Genomic DNA, 19908 nt, shown 5'->3' on the forward strand with positions numbered 1-19908 from the left:
GCGTTCCCATGGGAACGCCTACCGTCTGGGGCCGGCCCCACTGACATCACAAGTGATGTCAGTGGGAGTGCTTTTGGCTCTGATAGAGCCAAAAGCACTCCAGGGCTTGCGGCAGACGAGACCCTACCACAAGGGTTTAGTCGCAAGCCCGATGGTCGTGATGGTCTTGACCATCACGACCATCTTTTTGGCCGCTCTAAAAAAAGAGAGGGAGGGCAGTGATTCAGAGCGAGCGCTCTGAAAGAGCGTCCGGCTCTGAATCAGGCCCTTAATGTCACTGTAGAGTTAAATAATATTAGACTCTTGTGATACTATGTTGGGTTATAATTGGATCCATAATATGTTTATATGTTGTATCTCTGATACTTTTATGTTATATTTGGGATATACTGTATAAATAGTGGGTATTTGTTATGATATCATGTGATCTATGTAAAATTTATTAAGTATTAAGTACATCTATTTTGTATGAATATCACTCTATAGTGAACCAGCAAATATTAGGATTCATGTAAAATCTATCAATACCAATACTTGATGTTAGATGACTGGGTATGGAAACGAGTCCTGTAGCACAAGGCTTAATGCGCTTGCACCCAGTTAAAAGGTAACTAAAACCTCTGTGGTTGGAACTAGTGATATTGAATTATGATGCGCCTCACCGTTGTAAACGTAAACAGCTGATTGCCGCCACAGAGGACAGATATGAAAAAGGGATTGGCACAGTACATAGGCATGTATTCTGAGGAAGCTGCCAAGAAAAATGAGGTGGTCAAACATGTTAAGAACTGTCTACTGCCAGACGTGTTACCAGGTGTGATTATTTACTTTTGGACTGCCACAAGGACTTGTTGGTGTGAATGATATTGGACTACTTCCAAGTTCCGCATATACCATACTGGTCTCCTGTGGCTTCTGTTTGTGAGAGGGACTGCAGGGACGCCAATGCAGGGAATCTCCTCCTGTTATTAATGAGCAGCTGAACAATCAGGAGATATATGGACTTCTAACTAAGGGATTGAGGACCTCATTCAGAGGCGCCTCCTTGTCGATCGTTAAGCTGTGGGTAACCACCCACAGCTTAACGACCGACCAGGTTGATGGTCGCGATGGTGATCACCATCGCGACCATCGGGGCTTACGACCAGACCCAGGCTGGGTCTGGGCACTCGTAAGCCCCAGGGAGCTTTCTGCTCTGATGGAGCAGGAAACTCCCCACTGACATCACTGATGATGTCAGTGCGGAAGCCCACAAAACGGTAGGCATTCGTAAAGGAACGCCTCCGTTTTGGAAACCACACCCCCGGCATGCCTACCAAACGGGGCCAGCTGTCGATCAACATCGACATCCACCCCTTTGGTAACGAGCTCCGGAGCGACATAGTTTCTCTGTCGCTCTGGGGCTTGCGCACGCGCAGTGCGGCCGCTGCGCATGCGCAGGCCATACCATCGAGTCGGTTACGAGCGCATCGGCGCTCGCAACCGACTCTGAATGAGGTCCTGAGTGTGGGATTGTATTGGTGGGTTGTGCAAGGACTTTAATGGACCCTTCTGCTCTCCTTTATTCCAAATAAACATACAATTTGGATACCATTAACATCTTGTTGGATACTGTGACTGTTGCCTGAATTAAGTTAATTAAGTTAATGGATATATTTTGCTTGCCAAGAGTTGGATATTTATTTCATTTGCTCATACTAGCAATTGTGAACTACAGTAATCAAATGTTCTGCCGGATGATTTCCTGCTAGCAAACTCCATGGGACAGTACTGCTAATGCCTCAATCAAGATAATTGACAAACGTCTGTTCCTGTCTGCTTGGATATTTTAAAATCAGGTTGCTGTAACAGTGTATCCTATTGTTTGTAAACTAACAGCTGCTCATAACAGTATCCATTATTAATACATTGTTGAATATTGTTCTCTCTCCCTCTTGTACTGTATATATACATATATATATATATATATATATATATATATATAAATCATCCATTTTGCACAAAGCCATTCTGAGTAATTAGCATATTTGGCAATCTGATCCCCAAATTTAGATCAGCTGTAAAGAAATTCCGTTATTTTGTTATAAACGAAGCAGAGACCTTAAAAAGCTAATTACCTATTCTGACATCAGCCCCAGGATTAATTATGGAAAACATTGGTTGTCATCCTTAAGCGGGGCTTTTCTCTGTCTAGATTGCATAAATTGCCGTCATTTGCAGATGGGAGAGATCTTTGAAAGACTTACAAGTTACAACACCGCATGATTTGAAAGACAAAATATGTTGTATACGTCATTATGTTGGCAAGACAATGGGAATGCTAAAAAGAATGGCTATGCATTGGTCTTCGATCATAAAAGCTATTCTTAAAGTTGAATCTATTACCCCTCCAGTTGCGAAACACTTTGCTGCTCTTGGTCACACCATAAGGGACTTAGGGCCTGATTCAGAGCCGCTCGTAAGCGGCCGCTTGTTCGTTCCGAGCGATGTTTGCCCAACTGCGCATGCGTACGGATTTTAATACGCATGCGCGAACCAGTCAGTGCGGCCGAAAATCGTTTGTTCGCTAAATAGCGAATGCCTGCTATTGTGAGTGACAGGAGGAGGCGTATGTGGGTGGTAACAGGGGAAGGTGCTTGAAAACGGGGAGTGGAGATCAGAACGCAGGCGTGCTTAAAGGTCAAAACGGGCGTTTTATGGGTGTGCATAATTAATACAGCAGCGTCATTGACCATGTCACTGGGTTATTTTATAGTCAGAACTGCTGGCAAGATTGTGGTAGGAAAAACCAACCACAAGAATAGCGAGCAGTTCATAGGCTGGTCGATGTACTCGATTATTCTAATAAATAGCGGACATGATGTAGGATGCGAGCGGCCAGGGGGCGTAGTTATCCAAAAAACGACCGCAAGTTTTGTTCGCTCGTTCAGACATGGAGGCGTCAACAGACCGCAAAGAGCGAACGGTTCATTTGAATAGCCACCCCCTTTTCCTGAACGACCGTCCGCAAATAGCGTCCGGCTCTAAATCAGGCCCTTTGTTTTCATGCCTATAGATCATATTCCTCCGATGAGGAGAGGAGTGCCATTGTATATAAGAACTTAAAACAATGTCACCATTGGGCCTCAATGAGGAACTAAATCTTTCCCCATTTCTCTGAAGTCTCTTTTGTGAGCTTTTGTGTACTTAGGGCCTGATTCAGCAAGGATCGCAGTTGCTAATACGCACGCAATTGGCCGATTATTGCGCTCTGCGCATGTGTAGACATCGCAGTGTGCAATGCGCAAACACCCCACTGCGACCGGGACTGCGATCGCAGAGGCTACGCAGACCCATCGCAGAGTGATTGACAGGAAGTGCCGTTTATGGGTGGTTATGGGGGGTGGTCGGACGAACGCAGGCGTGCCAGTGCATTACAATGCTGTTGCATGGACGTGTATAAATTATCCACTGCAAAACCATACGCGCAGCCTGAGGCCTCATAGCATGCACTGACGTTAACAATTCCTGAGTGAGGTCTGACCTGACTTAACTGTGCCTATAGGTCTGATGGTACTCGATTGTACCGATGTTTTTGCAGTCTTGCTAACCATTACGTACAGGGGCGTTTCTAGAGAAGAGGTGGTCCGTGTGCAGTCTCCGACACGGGCCACCTGCTCTCTGCCCGGTGGCCGGCAGAGCACTGAGCTGTGCACGGCCAGCGCCGGAGTTATAGACTCGAGGGCACTAGAGTGTGCCCAGAGTCTATAATGTATGCACAGGTCACCGGGAAAATGGGCGCGGCCATTTTCCAGTCGCTTTACAGCACCGGAACCCCGCGCCGACGTGGGACCCCAGAGAGGTAAGTAATATCATGGGTGCAGGGTGTGCGGTGCGGGCCCCCTGGACCCAGGGGCCCGTGTTCCCCGCACCCCCTGCACCCATTATAGATACGCCCCTGATTACGTATGTTCTTGTTGGTGAAGTGGGCGTCCTTATGTAGTGGTGCGGCAGTATTACGGTCGCTATGGATTAGCATACTATCGCAGTTGAACTGCGTTGCTACACTATATTGCGATCCTTGCTGCCGTTAGACCAATAGTGGGACGATAATGTGTTCAAAATAGTACTGTATATGCATCTCTCACTGTTTATGTTGATCCATAGTATATGATATTTGTAGTGCTGTTTGTCATTTTTTTTATATTTTATTTTCATACTCTAGACTGCTTTATTATTGCCCATTACTTTGTCCTGATTGCATAATGCATTATACTGTATAGATCCTTTTTGATACATGACAATGTTCAGTATGAGCATTAATAAGTATTGTGTAACGAATATGGATTAGTATTATGCAATGGGTATGATGTGTTGAGGTAGTCTAGTTGTTATGGTTATGTTTGTTTTATATTTTGATGTCCCGGTTCGTTACTTCCGGCGCACTGTGTCTCATGCTTTGGTTGCGGTGCCCGGCGTCACTTTCTGCTGGGACGGATCGCGGGTCCATGAGTGAGGGGTTATGTCAGAGGTTCCCAAATGCAGTCCTCAAGGCTTCCCAACAGTTCAGGTTTTAGAGATATCCATGGTTGAGCACAGGTGACTTAATTAGTACCTTAGTCAATTTGATTTAACCACCTATGCTCAACCTAAATCCTGAACTGTTGGGGCGCCTTGAGGACCGCATTTAGGAACCTCTGGGTTATGTCTAGAAAAAGGTGCTTTACAGGACCTCTGACGTCACAACCATGTGACCTGCGATAAAAGGGGCAGGGCAAGGTTCAGAACGGGGGTGTTAAGGCTCAGGTCAGATAATTGGGTATTAGTCCCGCTACGGCCTTGAAGGCCGGTATACGTAGGCTTGATACGGCTGTGTAGCAGCCTTGAGGGCTGAAGACAACTGATTGGCTGTGGCCTATGGGCCAGTAGGATGAGGTGTCGCCTTTGGGCAAGAAGCAGCTTTGAGGGCTGGAGGTGCCTGGTTGGGTGAGGTCTCTGGGCCGGTTGGTTGAGATGCGGCCTTTGGGCCGGAAGCAGTCTGGGCTGGTTGTGGCCTGAGGGCCAATAGGATGAGGTGCAGCCTTTGGGCCAGTAGCAGCCTCTGGGCTGGTTGTGGCCTGAGGGCCAGTAGGATGAGGTGCGGCCTTTGGGCCGGTAGCAGCCTCTGGGCTGGTTGTGGCCTGAGGGTCAGTAGGATGAGGTGCGGCCTTTGGGCCGGTAGCATCCTCTGGGCTGGTTGTGGCCTGAGGGCCAGTAGTAACAGTCACTGAAAGGAGTCGCAGCCTATGGGCTGTGAGGCAGCTTCCAGTCTGTGCAGCAGCCTTGAGGGCTGGATGAACTTGGCAAGGAGAAGCTGGAGTGTGCTGAGTGCCGCTGGGATGACACCAGCGGTTGTACACTGGGTAGTGTACTCTGAACGCTGAAGTGTGCTTGTGCCGCTTGGATGACACCAGCGATCATACTCAGGACACGGAAGTGCGCTTAGTGCCGCCGGGATGAGACCAGCGACTGTACACAAGATTGCGTACTCAGGACGCTGAAGTGCGATTAGTGCAGCTGGGATGACACCAGCGATAGTACACGATTGCATACTCAGGGTCTCATTCAGACCCAATCGCGAGGGCAGGACGCTCGCAAGCGGGTCGATGGTACCCAAATGCGCATGCGCACGACGGAGGGAGCTCCATCGTGCGCATGCGTGAGACCTGGATAGCGACAAAGGGGGCGTGCTGTCGACGGTGAGTGACAGCACGCCCCCTTTGGTGGGCGTGCCTGACAGACGGAGGCGTTCCCATGGGAATGCCTACCGTCTGGGGCCGGCCCCACTGACATCACTAGTGATGTCAGTGGGAGTGATTTTGGCTCTGATAGAGCCAAAATCACTCCAGGGCTTGCGGCATTGAGACCCTACCACAGGGTCTCGTCGCAAGCCCGATGGTCGCGATGGTCTTGACCATCGCGACCATCATCATGGACGCTCACATAAGCTGTGGGTGGTAACCCACAGCTATGCGAGCGTCCAAAAGGCCGCTCCAAATTTAACTAGGACGGCCCTGATTCAGAGCGAGCGCTCTGGTCAGAACATCCGGCTCTGAATCAGGGCCTCAGTACGCTGAGGTGCGCCCGTGCTGTCTGGATGGCACAAACGGCAGGAGACAGGAATGCAGATCGAGCCGCCCAGATGACACAAACAGCTGGTAATACTTATGGCAGAATGTGCCGCCTAGATGACACAAGCAGCTGGTACAATGGGGCTGATAGACACAGGTAACTCGACTGAAAACAGGAGACCACACTGGAACCGGAAACACGTGGAACGCTATCACCGGCATGGAGTGAAGGACTGGTTGGAATTTAACAGAAACAGGGTCCAACCAGAGCAAGTCTCCCTAATGACAGACCAGCGAGCACCTGGGCTTTGCACAGGCAGGAGAATCAATCAGTGTGCACCTGATAGTGCACACAGACAGGCAGTAATTAATGCAGAGGCTCAGCAGCAACCAAGACTGGAACTGCAAACAATATGCTTCTAACCACAGATCCAAACAGGAGGAACGAGGAGACTTCAGCGAACGCTTGCCCGGCGTTCACCCCGCACAGCATTGGCAGAGTGGCGGCTTGTGACAGGGGGGCCTAAAGTGTCCCGTCGCGGGATCGCTTCACTTGCCACGGTTTGGGCATGGTGGTTGGCTTCGCTCTCCATAGGTTTATATTCCCCCTCATTGTCCACGTGGATAGTACACTGGTAGAGGTCCTTTCTTCAACTTGCATCTAGCAACGACAGTGAGAGAGGATGGGGCTAGAGCGTCCGTGTTGGTGGATGACATGGCTTTTACAGATGTCACAGGTGAGCAGTATTAATATAATAGGTATAGCTATTTAACTTGCTGTTGGGCGTTCCCTTGAGAAAGGAGCATGTTTCACCGACACAGCTGTCGGGACAATGCTGGGCTAATTATGGACACATCTTAACTTCATGCTGCTAAGTATTATCAAGTTTTATTTTGCTTCCAGATGGCTTGTACACCTAATTCTGTGGAAGATGGATTAAATGTTCTCTTTTTTGCATATTTGATGGAGTGATGGTTTGTTCCTTCTTGGTGCTATGGAGGATGATATGAATGTTATAAACCCTGCACATGAACTTTTTGTATAAGGTGTGTGTGATTTTTTCAATGTGTGTGTATATATACACAGTCAAATCACATTATTATGACCACCTCCTACATTGGACGTCGGCAGTGCGTAGCCCATGAAGTACATCATGTGTCGACCGTTGGCTTGGTGGGATGATTATTAGCTTTTGGGCCAAGGGTGGCAGTATTTCTGAAACAGCGCAGTTTGTGAACTGTTCGTGTGTTGCTGTGGTGAAGGTGTATCGTGACTGGCCAAATGGCACCACTGCGAATAACTGACGTAGAAACTGCAAAGCACCACCTGCCATTGATGTGAGAGGTGAACGTTGGCTACGAAGGTGTGAGGGCCGACCGATACGCTCGCTGTCAAAATGAACCTGAGGGCCACCAGACGTGTGTCTAAAATGACAGTTCAGCGAACCCTGCTGCGTATGGGGCTCCAAAGCAAACGAATGGTCACTGCACCTATTCTAATGAAGGTGCATTGGCGGAAAAGGCTTCAATTTTCACGCCTGTATCGGAATTGGACCTCCACTGATTGGTGAAGGGTTCCTGCTTCATCAAACGTATAGACGTTGGCGTGTCAGACGAGGAACATTGGAGAACAAACACCCTGCAACCATTGCTGGAAGAACACAAGCTGGTGGTAGCAGTGTTATGGTCTGGGGAATGTTTTCATGGCATTGTCTGGGCCTACTCATCCATGTGGAAGGCACCCTCAACCGATTTGGTTATGAATCCATCCTTGCAGAACACGTACATTCATACATGCTGATAGTCGTCCCTGAGGCGGATGGGATCTTCCAGCAAGACAATGCGACAAGTCACACGGCTAGAAATGTCTGACAGTGGTTGGACGAGCACGACTAAGTACTTCCGCCCCCTAATTCCCCGGGCTTGAACCCAAGTGAGCATCTGTGGGACCACCTCGATCGTTGTGTTCGCTCTATGGATACTCCACCATGCACCCTTCAGCAGCTGTGGGATGTACTGCAGTCACCATGGCTCCAGATACCTGTGCCAACCTACCAGCACCGTATTGAGTCACTCCCAACCCATCTAGCTGCTGTCCGTGCTGCCACATGGGGGTTACTCTGGCTATTAGCTGGTGGTCTTAATAATGTGACTCGACTGTATGTATCAACTGTATGAGTCGTTCTCTGGAGACTCTTTATTTATATTGATATCAGACCTAGAGTGCCATCCAGTTCTATTGGATATACATTTTCATAGGAAAAGCACCGGGCAAGTTGCTTTATAATATAGGAAAGCCGGACATAACAAAACTATATATATTATATATACATTTATATATATAGTTTGTATATATGTATATATATATATATATATATATATATATATATGCTTGCTGTGACGGTCGGCACTCCAATGCTCAAATCAAATAGCTGCATGGGGTGCCCTCCTCGTGTGGAACTCTGAATCCAATGTCACAATGCAATAGACAACAGGTAAGTGGGCGGCACTCGAACGACTTGTAAAGATTCCACAAAGCCCAGTTCAAATAGCAACTTTTCAGAACCTTTATTTGTTGTTTATTTGTTCCTGACGAAAGAATAAAGGTTCTGAAACGTTGATATTTGAACTGGGCTTTATGGAATCTTTACAAGTCGTTCGAGTGCCACCTCTTACCTGTTGTCTATATATATATATTATATAATGTCCATAAGCATGCACTCACGAACTGCTGCACTTTTTAGGGTGCTCAATAACTGTCACAACTCACCAATCTTGTGGTGTATAACTTAATCATAAATGCAGAATAAATAGCACTCACCTTAGCAAAAAAATTCACAATTGATTTAATGTTAAACAACCATAGTACATTATACTGGTCATGTGCAACAGGGCAGCATCTAGGCAGGGGCTGGAGGTGCACGTGCACCGGGTGCGCCGCTGCACCCGGCGCCAGTGTCCTCCAGCCCGGCGCCGCAGGGAGACTCCAAGCCGGACGCCCGCTGAGATGTTATTACCAGCGGGCGCCCGGTTCCTTCTCTGCAGCGTCGTGCTAGCCGGAGGCTGGAGTTCTCTCCTGAACTCCAGCTTCCGGCTCTCCCCACAGGCACAAGAGCGGGGTCACAGGAGCGGGGTTTAAGGTAAGTATTTTTTGTGTGTGTGTGTGTATGTGGCACTACGGGGGCATTAACAGGGGGCACTACAGGGGGACTACAGTGGCATTACCTACAAGAGCATTACCAGGGTTCTCTACAGGGGCATTACCAGGGGGCACTACAGGGACATCACCAGGGGGCTCTACAGGGGCATTACCAGGGGGCTCTACAGGGGCATCATTAGAAGGCACTACAGGTGGCATTACCAGGGGGCTCTACAGGGGGACTATAGTGGCATTACCTACAGGGGCATTACCAGGGGGCTCTACAGGAGCATTACCAGGGGGCTCTACAGGGGCATTACTAGGGGGCATTACTATTTGGTCACTACAGGGGCATTGCCATATGGGTACTACAGGGGCATTACTATGGGGACATTACCATATGGCCACTAGTACAGGGGCATTACTATAAATGCACTGCTAAAGGGGGCATTACTATGGGGGCACTGCTGCAGGGGGCATTACTATGGGGGCACTGCTGCAAGGGGCATTACGCCAAATTACTGCCTTGCCCCGGGTGACAAAAACCCTAGTTTCGGCCCTGATGTGCAATACTTATTTAAAAGCAGCTAATACATAAATGTCACCATAATCTGGTCCGGTATGGTCGACGTTTCGGTCACAGATGTGACCATTATCAAGTCCCCTCAGCACCAGATACAACCGCCATCATCACATCATGATACATCACGATACATATACGTAAGATATATGCATTATTCTTTTTTTTTATTTAAAACACCGGAAGTGTGCATTGTGATATTGTATTAGAAGCAGCAGTCAGCTCTCTCTGTAAGAGATAAATGACACTAATTAGTATATTGGCTTACATAAACGGTTAGCGCCCACCTTTTTTAATTTCTTTTTTTTAATGTCAGATGGGCCTCTTGCAAGGATAGAGCTGGTGCAAATGCATACTGATGGTGGTGGCTGCTTTCATTAGTGGATGGATGGGGGCAGTGTACAGGCGGATAGTGACATCTATTTTCAAGCATGCAATGCAGCTGTAGATTAAACCAAATTGAATTAGTCCGTAATTGGTAATTTCTGCTTTATAGGTATTAATGATTAAAGTCACCACTTGTATACAACTGTTTGTAACAATTTGCAAAAAGAATAAGCGGAATGATAATTCAGTTGCGTCTTCAGGCAGCAGAATGAGTAGGGCCAATCCCGTATGTACATGGTAAAAATATAATATTCCAGTGTGCAGAGAATAATATGTTAGTAAGTCACCAAGTAGCTTTTTGAATATATACAGAAGTCACAAATCACTTAGTGCGCATTTGTGATATGGAACGTATCAAGTAATAATGAAATGTATCTACTGACTGGTGATTGAAGTTATCATAGGATCATCCAATCAGCATCAAGTGTAACATGCAGACAGCGAGCTTCACGGATGAGACCTGAGGATAGTGCATGTAATATAAAACAGCTAATGGCATATTGGAACCAGACAAACTTGCCCAACGATCAGAATATGTCTGTGTCTGCAGCACATTTTATGACTGAGCTGAACATATTTATTTACACATATTATATTACTTACATTGGCAAATTGAATTATAGACCAATTATTGTATGTTTCCGAAGTGCCACTTTTCCACATATCATAATGGTAGCCTCTGAGTCCAATCCAAAAGCTGTTTTTCTGTCCAAACAGCTGCATAATTATAAAAGCTAAAACAAAGGACAAGGATATTAGTGGAGGGAATTGTCACTGAATGATCTTACATGATGGCAGCCTGTAAATGATCTTACATGATGGCAGCCAGTGAATAATCTTACAATATGTTAGCCAGGTACATAAGGAGAGAAGATTTTACATCTGCACACACCTGTAATAATATTTAAACAGAGCCCAGATTAAAATATCAATAAGTAAAGAATAATCTTGTTTCGGGGGTGATACCAAGGACCTTGCCTTGAGAAAGCTTATTTGTAGCGAAACGCGCGTCGGTTGTATGCCCGAGCTGTGTCTGAAAAAATGTGTTGTAATATTAACAATGAATATATTAATATTGATCAACTATGCGCACAATGGTTCTAGTAACAGGAACCAGTTAAACTATTGCTGCTGACTGAAACAGAATAGAACACTGTGAATTGTTACAATGTTTTTTCTCTGAAACACTCTGATAAGGAGACTGAATAGAACGCTCCAACTTGTTATATAGTTTCTCTCCTTAAATATCTTGACAACAATCACTTATACAGAAAAAACAAAAAAATCACAAACAATCTTAGTGGCTATATGGGATACAAATGGAGTTATCTCAAGTAATCTACAGTAGCATATCGATATCTGGAACAATAACCTACCCCAACTTACAAAATTGTAAGTGGGGATAAACGTGTCAAGGTATCTTTTTGTCTTCCCTGCAGGTACCTCTATGCTGTAACAATATATCTCGTGTTCAGAGCGAATGCGTACTATTACTCACATATGAAGTAATGTTTCACTGCTCATCAAGGTTTCTTTCGATTTTCAAACTTCTTATGATGGAAAATAGGTTTTCATTCATAAATCCTCCCCCAATGTAGTTTACATACAAATGTAAGGGAGATGGACGCGTGTAAAACATATAATCAAATTACATACAGAAAATATAGTATAAACGTGGACAATGACCACTATTAAAAAAGGAACAAAAAAGGAAAAAACTTTTCACAACCTGTTTGGTGTAGATAAAGTCCAAAAATACACCTTCTAAAGACAAGAAGGATAGTTTCCAATAAATCACCATAAAGTCCATATGTCCAAAAGCAAGTCCTGTTGTATCGATGCATTTCAATCTGCATCTGCAGATCTTTTTCAAGATGCATTGGACTTAGTCATATTTGGGTCTCTTAAATACCCCTACCAATCAATCAATTAGTCCTACGTTCACACCACTCTGTTTCTGGATAATATATAAGTCAGTTTACTACCATCGCTGAATTCCAAGCAGGTTATCCAGGGTTCCTCGCTGTATGCTGGTTTTCCGCTCTGCTTGTGACGTCGTCTCTATATCCATGTTCACTCTGTGTATATCCCCCATCTTGTTCTCCTCCTGGCTGTCTTCCTCGCGTTCCTATGTAGCCAGGGTTGGTGAGGAGAAGAACACTGTACTTCCATCTTTTTCTTGCCGGGAAGTGACATCGCAATTTCACTGATGAATTTCTGGTCCCGGAAGGCAGGGTTCCCTTTTGTACACCAGTTGTCTTGGTCACCGTCCTTTGCATTTTATACATAGAGGGATGAATACCTATAGCATATAGTTCAGGGGATGTAAAAAATTGGAGGTGAGTATCCAGTTTAAAGTGCTTATTGTGCCCAACATATGTTTATAGTCTTTACAGGTAATGGTTGTGAAACGTACTCATACAATATAAGTGAAGATAGTGGGTGGCTGGGGTGGGGGTGGTGTTGGTGAGGGGAAGGTGGTGGGAGAGGTGGCGGGTGGCACTCACCTACATGGGCATTTTTTACTTTAGAGAAACTAGACTAGATAGGGCAAATCACCTACTCACAGAGCTAGAACAGAGTCACCTTACATACTAACAGCTCCTCTTTTTGCCACACTTACTTACAACTAGAGAAACTCATCAAAAGAAAATCCAAAGTTTGGTGGGATTCACACATCTTGCAATGGTATCTCAAACAGGACATCATACCCAAGGGTCTTAACATTCAAAAAACACCCACACACAGTTATGATAATATGAATTCATGTTAGAATGGAACAACACATTACATGATTGTACCAAATGCCTAATCCAACTGATCATAAACACTCACCAAAGAGAACTGCTCACCCTAGAGAAGGAAATAGTTGCATTAGGCACAATTCTAGAACCCTACAAATGCGAGGATGAGTTTAAGAACCAAACCACCCACCCACACCATCCCCACTAGTACAATAGGCATATTTAACTTAAGCAGCCACACACTCAAAGATAGTGACATTTCCCTACTCAATAAAAGACTCAAATTTGCCCCCCACAACAAGCTCAACGAGTTGAAAACTTACCTAGACCTCAACAGGTTTGTCCGCAAACTCATATTGAAGAAATTCTTCATGACCAACCCCCTCACTAAAGAACACACTAGAGACCAATACAAACACACCACACTGAAACCACCATCCAAATTTTTACCAAGCCACCTCAAGGGACACCTCATACACACATTTGAACATCTGGTTATGGAAGATATCAACAAAATCACATCCCCCACTACACACCACATCCACAACCTCAGCTCCAAAGAACGAACATCACTAAACAACCTGAAACTCAACCACGAACTGATCATCAAACCAGCAGACAAAGGAGGAGGAGTGGTACTCCTAGACAAATCAGACTACATCAAAGAGTCAACGCATTTTTCAACATACCCTGACATACGAAGTCCTACACACCGACCCCACACAGAACTTCAACCGCGAACTCACACACATCCTCAAAATGGGACTCGACAAAGGGATCCTCACTAAACAAGAACAAAACTACATACATAACCCACACCCAGTTATCCCAGTGTTCTACTATCTCCCCAAAGTTCACAAGAGTACAACCAACCCACCCAGGAGGCCCATAATCTTCCGGCATCAACTTCATGTCCTCCAACCTCTCAGAATACATTGACCACTTTCTCCAACCATAAGTCAAACAACAACGCTCACACCTACGTCCAACATTCTGAAAATACTGGTAAAAGCCACTTAGGATGATGACCACTGACTCATCACAAGTGACGTTACGTCCCTCTACACCTTCAATCATGAACATGGACTTGACAGCATCCGACACTACCTCAACCGAGACACGACTCTAGAACCCCAACAAACCTCCTTCATCCTACAAGGAATAGACTATATCCTCATGCACAATTACTTTTGGTTCATGGGCGACTTCTTCCTGCAGAAGACCGGGACCGCAGTGGGGACCAAGTTCGCCCCCAGTTATGCCAACCTGTTCATAAGCAGGTGGGAGGACTCCCACATATAGACGGGTCATAACTGGCAGGTGAACTTGGTCCTCTGGACCAGATACATAGACGTCATTTGCATTTGGAAAGGACCCCTACCTACACTACTAGACTTCATCTAACACATCAATAACAACAACGGGAACCTGCAATTCACCACACAGTACAGTCACCTGTGAGCTTCCTCAACATACAGATATTCATTGACAACAAACACATCCACACCAAAACCTTCCAAAAACCCAAAGACGTCAATAGTTCTATCCTGTCAAGCAGTGGTCATCATCCCAATTGGCTTCAAAACATCCACACAGGACAGTTCAAAAGGATAAGAAGGAATCGCACCAAACTCACAGACTACATGGAACGGGGGAGGGGGGGGCACCGAAACAGCAATTCATAGAAAAGGCATACAACATGGACACCCTCCAGGAGACCCTCACTAAAATAGGGGAAGAAGAGAGATTACCACTCCTAGAATACAAAGGGCCCAAAACCAACCACACACAGGGCCACATCTCCTTCACTGCACAATACAACACACACGCAAATAGCATTAGGAGGATCATCAACAAACATTGGAACCTACTACAGAAGGACGAACAACTCGCAGACATACTACCAGTCAAAGCCAAGGTCATCTACAGGAATGCCCCCAATATCCAAACACATTAGTCCGGAACCACATCCCACCCCCAAGACTCACACAAACCACGCTAGACAACAGCACCATCAGAGGGTTTTTTTCCCATTGTGGGACATGCTCAAATTGCAGGACGCTGCACTGCAGGAGCACCAGATCCACTACTACTTTCAAATCCACACAGACAGGAATGACCTACAAAATTAAGGAGCACATATCCTGCCATACCAAAGATGTCATTTACCTCATACAGTGCACGTGCAACAAACAAAATGTAGGTAGAACAACTAGACCACTAAAATAGTAAAATCATCGAACACTTGAGAAACATCACAAATAAGGCAGATAACCACAGCATCCCGTTACATTTCCTTGAACACCACCAGAGAAACACAGCAGGTTTAAGTTTCATAGGGATCAAACACATGACAAAGAACTGGAGAGGGGGAGATCACACAAAAATCCTGAACAAAAAAGAGCTACAATTGATTATCACACTACGGACCCTCATCCCTATGGGTCTTAATATAGACAATGAGATCAAGTCAGTCATCGCCAAGTAACCACCCACGAGGGACGTCCCTGATACTTGAACTCCTACCTGCTAGCAACCTACACACCACCACCCCTCCACCTTTAACATCGCCCCTGTTCCACCACTGAACATACACAACCATAGGAATCCCCCCATCACCACCACCTGGATGCACTACAGCACCCCATACTCACCTTACCTGCACTCTCCACCACTCTCCCCCCGCCCACCTTACCCCCATACTCGACCACCACTCAGTCCACGCTCCTACAGCCACCCATGACACTCTCCCCCCATGCCCATCTCCCACACCTTCCTCCCGCAGGAAGCCGACTGCCTAAATACCTAAAGCCGACTGCCTAAATACCATGCGGCCGGCGGTATATCATACCCATTCCCCTCCCGCCACCCTGCCATCTCCAGCCTACCTGCCACCCCGCATCCTGCCCTGCACTCTCCACCCCACCCACATGATCTCCCATCATAACCCCCTCCTCCTCTCACACCGCTATTCATCTTGTTCACCCCCTTATCTCAACACCCCCCCAACCCACACACAGATCCATTCCACACAACAATTGAACCTTGCCACAGCCCCCCCCAGCTACCTACATGGACACATATTCCTTCAGCACCAACGCCACCCACACATCGCACGTTTCACCCACACACCTTTACATACACACGTGGTTATTCCTCAAACACCACAACAATGCCATATTCACACACCCGTCCACCAGCCAATTCCCCAACCCCCTGGTCTCACCCCCTGTGCACTTGCTTGCTTCTCCATCCCGGCCACCTCTCCCCATCACCACGCATCCCCGCCTCCTGATTGGCTAGTCACATACATGTCATCCCCATTGTTTACACCACGCATCCCCGCCTCTCCCACACCACATCACATGACCGCAACAGCGGAGCCCCTCATTGGCCAGCCCACACCACATGGCCAATGACCAGGAAGCACAGTTCAAAACACCAGCAATCACAACACCTCCCCCACAAGACGTACCTCCCACACCACACCACATGATCGCAACAGCGGAGCCCCTTATTGGTCAGCCCACACCACATGGCCAATTTCATGACCAGGAAGCACAGTTTAAAACAACAGCCACCACAACACCTCAGTAACCTCCTTGAAGAAGGCCACGAGCCAAAACGCATTGGAGACCATACCACACCTGAATACCCTCTCCACCCTCCATCCCAGCTACCCCCTTCGATGCTGTGACTGGAGTTACCCCCCCTCACGCTCTTACGCACACCCTTAGCTGCAGCATGGAGCGCGACTGCCCCCCCACCATCACCTCTGCACCAGCCACACAGGAGCACCACCGGTCCAGGTAGCCGTTAGCACCATCAGCGAGCGGCATCCTGTCCTGGACCATGGCACACTCCCAGCACTCTGACCACAGCGATTGGACACCTCGCCCAGCTCACAGCGGCTATCTAGGTCTGGGCCAGCAGACCGCATTTCTGCACCAAGGGACACTGGCTGCAAGCCACCGGCAGTGTCCACCCACAGACTGTTCCCACCATCACCTGCATATAGGGGAATCCCAACCCGCAGCAAGCAATACACAGACCTCAGCATCGCCTCCATAGCGCTGACACCACTCGTCCAAGCCAGGACAAGACAGACATCGCTCCTGAGCAAGACACACCACCAACAAGGCAACCTACCGGTAGGTAAGTCACTCTGCATGCTTCACCATGCGGGACGCTTCCACAAGGACATAGTGACTTCCATTATCCATCCTACTGCTCGCAAGACTGTAGACCATAGATCCAGCAGGGAAGACGTGCTGGTCAAGAACCGCACAGTAAGGAGCCCCCTAAAAGGGTCCACCGACCTTCCCCCCCAAGCCAGTCACACCTTGTGACCACCCCACACCCCCCATACACCCCCTGGGACCATTCCGGAGCAGCACTGTGCCTACTCAATAAACGGCTTTGGCCCTGCACCTCCTTGTCCGTCTCTCATTCACCAATTCACCGCCTAACACACACACAATCCAGTTCTCCCACACATCCATAGAGCGCACCTGACACACCCTTCTTTCAATATTTATAGTCTTTAATAAAAAATAAAGAATAAATATATGGTTAAAAAAACAATTCTTCACATCAATATGATAGCTATAAAAACCATGTGAATACAAATTTCAATGACATTGATTAATATCAATTAATATGATTAAAAAAAGGAATAACTGACAATATTAAAAAGTGATTATATCTTCAATATTAAGAATATTATATAACAAGAGAGCCTCAAGTACATTTCATATATAAAGAATAATTTTAAAATGAAACTTTCAAGAAAGGCACCATTAAAAACATAGGTGATGTTATAAAAACCATTTGGTTTCGAAGTCCTGGTTTAAACCATCAGATGCTAGAGTTTTGTAGTTGAAGAACAATTTCATCTCTTCTCTAGCAATGGTGTATATGTTCTCTTTACATCTGATGGATCCTTTGACCAATTTAATACAATAGAAATTTTTTATTCCATCTATGGAGTAATTATGAACTGCCTTGAAGTGTGCAGATAGTGAATGTGAGTCCAAGCCCTACCGGACGTTATGGAGATGTTCTCCTATTCGAATTTTCAGGCTCCTCGTAGTCCTGCCGATATAAACCTTCCCGCATTTGCATTCAATGGTATAAATCACGGTTTTTGTGTTACACGTGATAAAATCTTGTATCTTATGCTCTCCTCCATTGAAGTTTACTGAAGTGGTGTTATTTTTGGTTCCTTGTTTTTTTATGTGCCTGCATCCCAAACAGAGGCCACACCTATAGAAACCTATAGACCGGATAGTTGTTATCTCTTTTTTGATCCCAAGTTGTGCACTGGTTTTAAGGTTGGCTGCCTTCTGATATATATGTATTGGTTTTTCAGGAATCACTCTACCCAAGACAGGATCCCTTCGTAATAGAGACCAGTGTCTTTTAAATGCTTTTTCCACCATCTTATATTGGGAATTATAGTCCGAGATGAATGCCCATTGGAACCGTTCCTCCTTAGGCATTTTTGGTTTGGAGACGAAAAGTTCCTTTTAGTCTATTTTTTTATATTCGTTCCAGGTCCCTCTGAATTCTTCCTTCATTATAGCCTCACATGAGGAAGGCTTTCTTCATTCCATCTGCTTGGTCTTTGAAGGATTCCAATTTACTACAATTCCTTCTCACCCTTTTGAATTCTCCACCAGGAATAAAATTTAAGTATGAGTTATGATGACAACTACTCGCATTGATGCATGAGAGGGAGTCATTGGGTTTTTGATAGGTTTTAGTCCACACATTACCTTCCTTCACATATACAATGATGTCTAAAAAATATATAGATTATGTTTGTATGTTAGCATAACAGGGGGCAAACCTAGAGCCCATAGTGGTTCCAATCTGTTGTAAATAAAAATCCTCTTTAAAAATAAAATAATTATGCTTTAAAATGAAGTTAATGCTTGTATTAAAAATTCTCTCATCCCTGAAGTCATGGATTGTCATTGTAATGTGGATCCAATATCTTCCACTCCCTGGGCATGTTTAATGATAGTGTAGAGTGTACTGACATCTGCACTTACCATAACGTAATCACTTTCCCATTTGAGATCACTATATTATATTCTTAATATTGAAGATATGATCACTTTTTAATATTGTCTATTATTCATCTTTTTAATCATATTAATTGATATTAATCAGTGTCATTAATATTTGTATTCACATGGTTTTTAAAGCTATCATATTGATGTGAAGAATTGTTTTTTAACGATATATTTATTCTTTCTTTTTTATTAAAGACTATAAACATATGTTGGGCACAATAAGCACTTAAACTGGATATTCACCTACCATTTTTTACATCCCCAGAACTATAGATATTCATCCCTCTATGTATAAAATACAAAGGACGGTGACCAAGCAAACGGGTATACAAAAGGGAACCCTGCCTTCCCATCAGTGGAATCGCGATGTCACTTCCGGCAAGAAAAAGACGGAAGTATAGTGTTCTTCTCCTCACCAACCCTGGCTATATAGGAACGCGGGGAAGGCAGCCAGGAGGAGAACGAGATGGGGGATATACGCAGACCAAACATGGAAGTAGAGATGACGTCACAAGTAGAGCGGGAAACCAGCATGCGGGGAGGAACCCTGGATAACCTGCTTGGAATCCAGCGATGGTAGTAAACTGACATACATTATCCAGAAACAGAGTGGTGTGAACATAGGACTAATTGATTTATTGGTAGGGGTATTTAAGAGACCCAAATATGACTAATGCTGGGCATACACTATGCAATTATCTGTCAGATATCTGTCCAATCTGGCTGGTTGGAATGAAAATCTGGTAATATATGGGAGCAAAGAACAATAGAAATTTGCTCCCAAACACTAGAAAACGGACCAGATTTTCCTTCCCACCAGACAGATTTGACAGATATCTGACAGATAATTGTAGAGTTTATGCCCAGCATTAGTCCCATGCATCTTGAA

The 19908-nt window shown here is 45.6% G+C and overlaps 1 protein-coding gene across 1 annotated transcript in view; it reads right to left on the reverse strand.

Annotated features, from left to right (window-relative positions):
- The window catches only part of PLA2R1 (phospholipase A2 receptor 1), a 188917-nt gene that overhangs the window by 53450 nt on the left and 115559 nt on the right, over positions 1-19908 (reverse strand). Inside the window, exon 22 of the mRNA XM_088474763.1 lies at positions 10799-10929. Coding sequence (XP_088330889.1) covers positions 10799-10929 — 131 coding nt within the window. The remainder of the gene's footprint in view (positions 1-10798; positions 10930-19908) is intronic.

The sequence above is a fragment of the Taudactylus pleione genome, unplaced genomic scaffold (assembly GCF_031769625.1).
Source record: "Taudactylus pleione unplaced genomic scaffold, aTauple2 ptg000156l, whole genome shotgun sequence".
Lineage (NCBI taxonomy): Eukaryota > Metazoa > Chordata > Amphibia > Anura > Myobatrachidae > Taudactylus > Taudactylus pleione.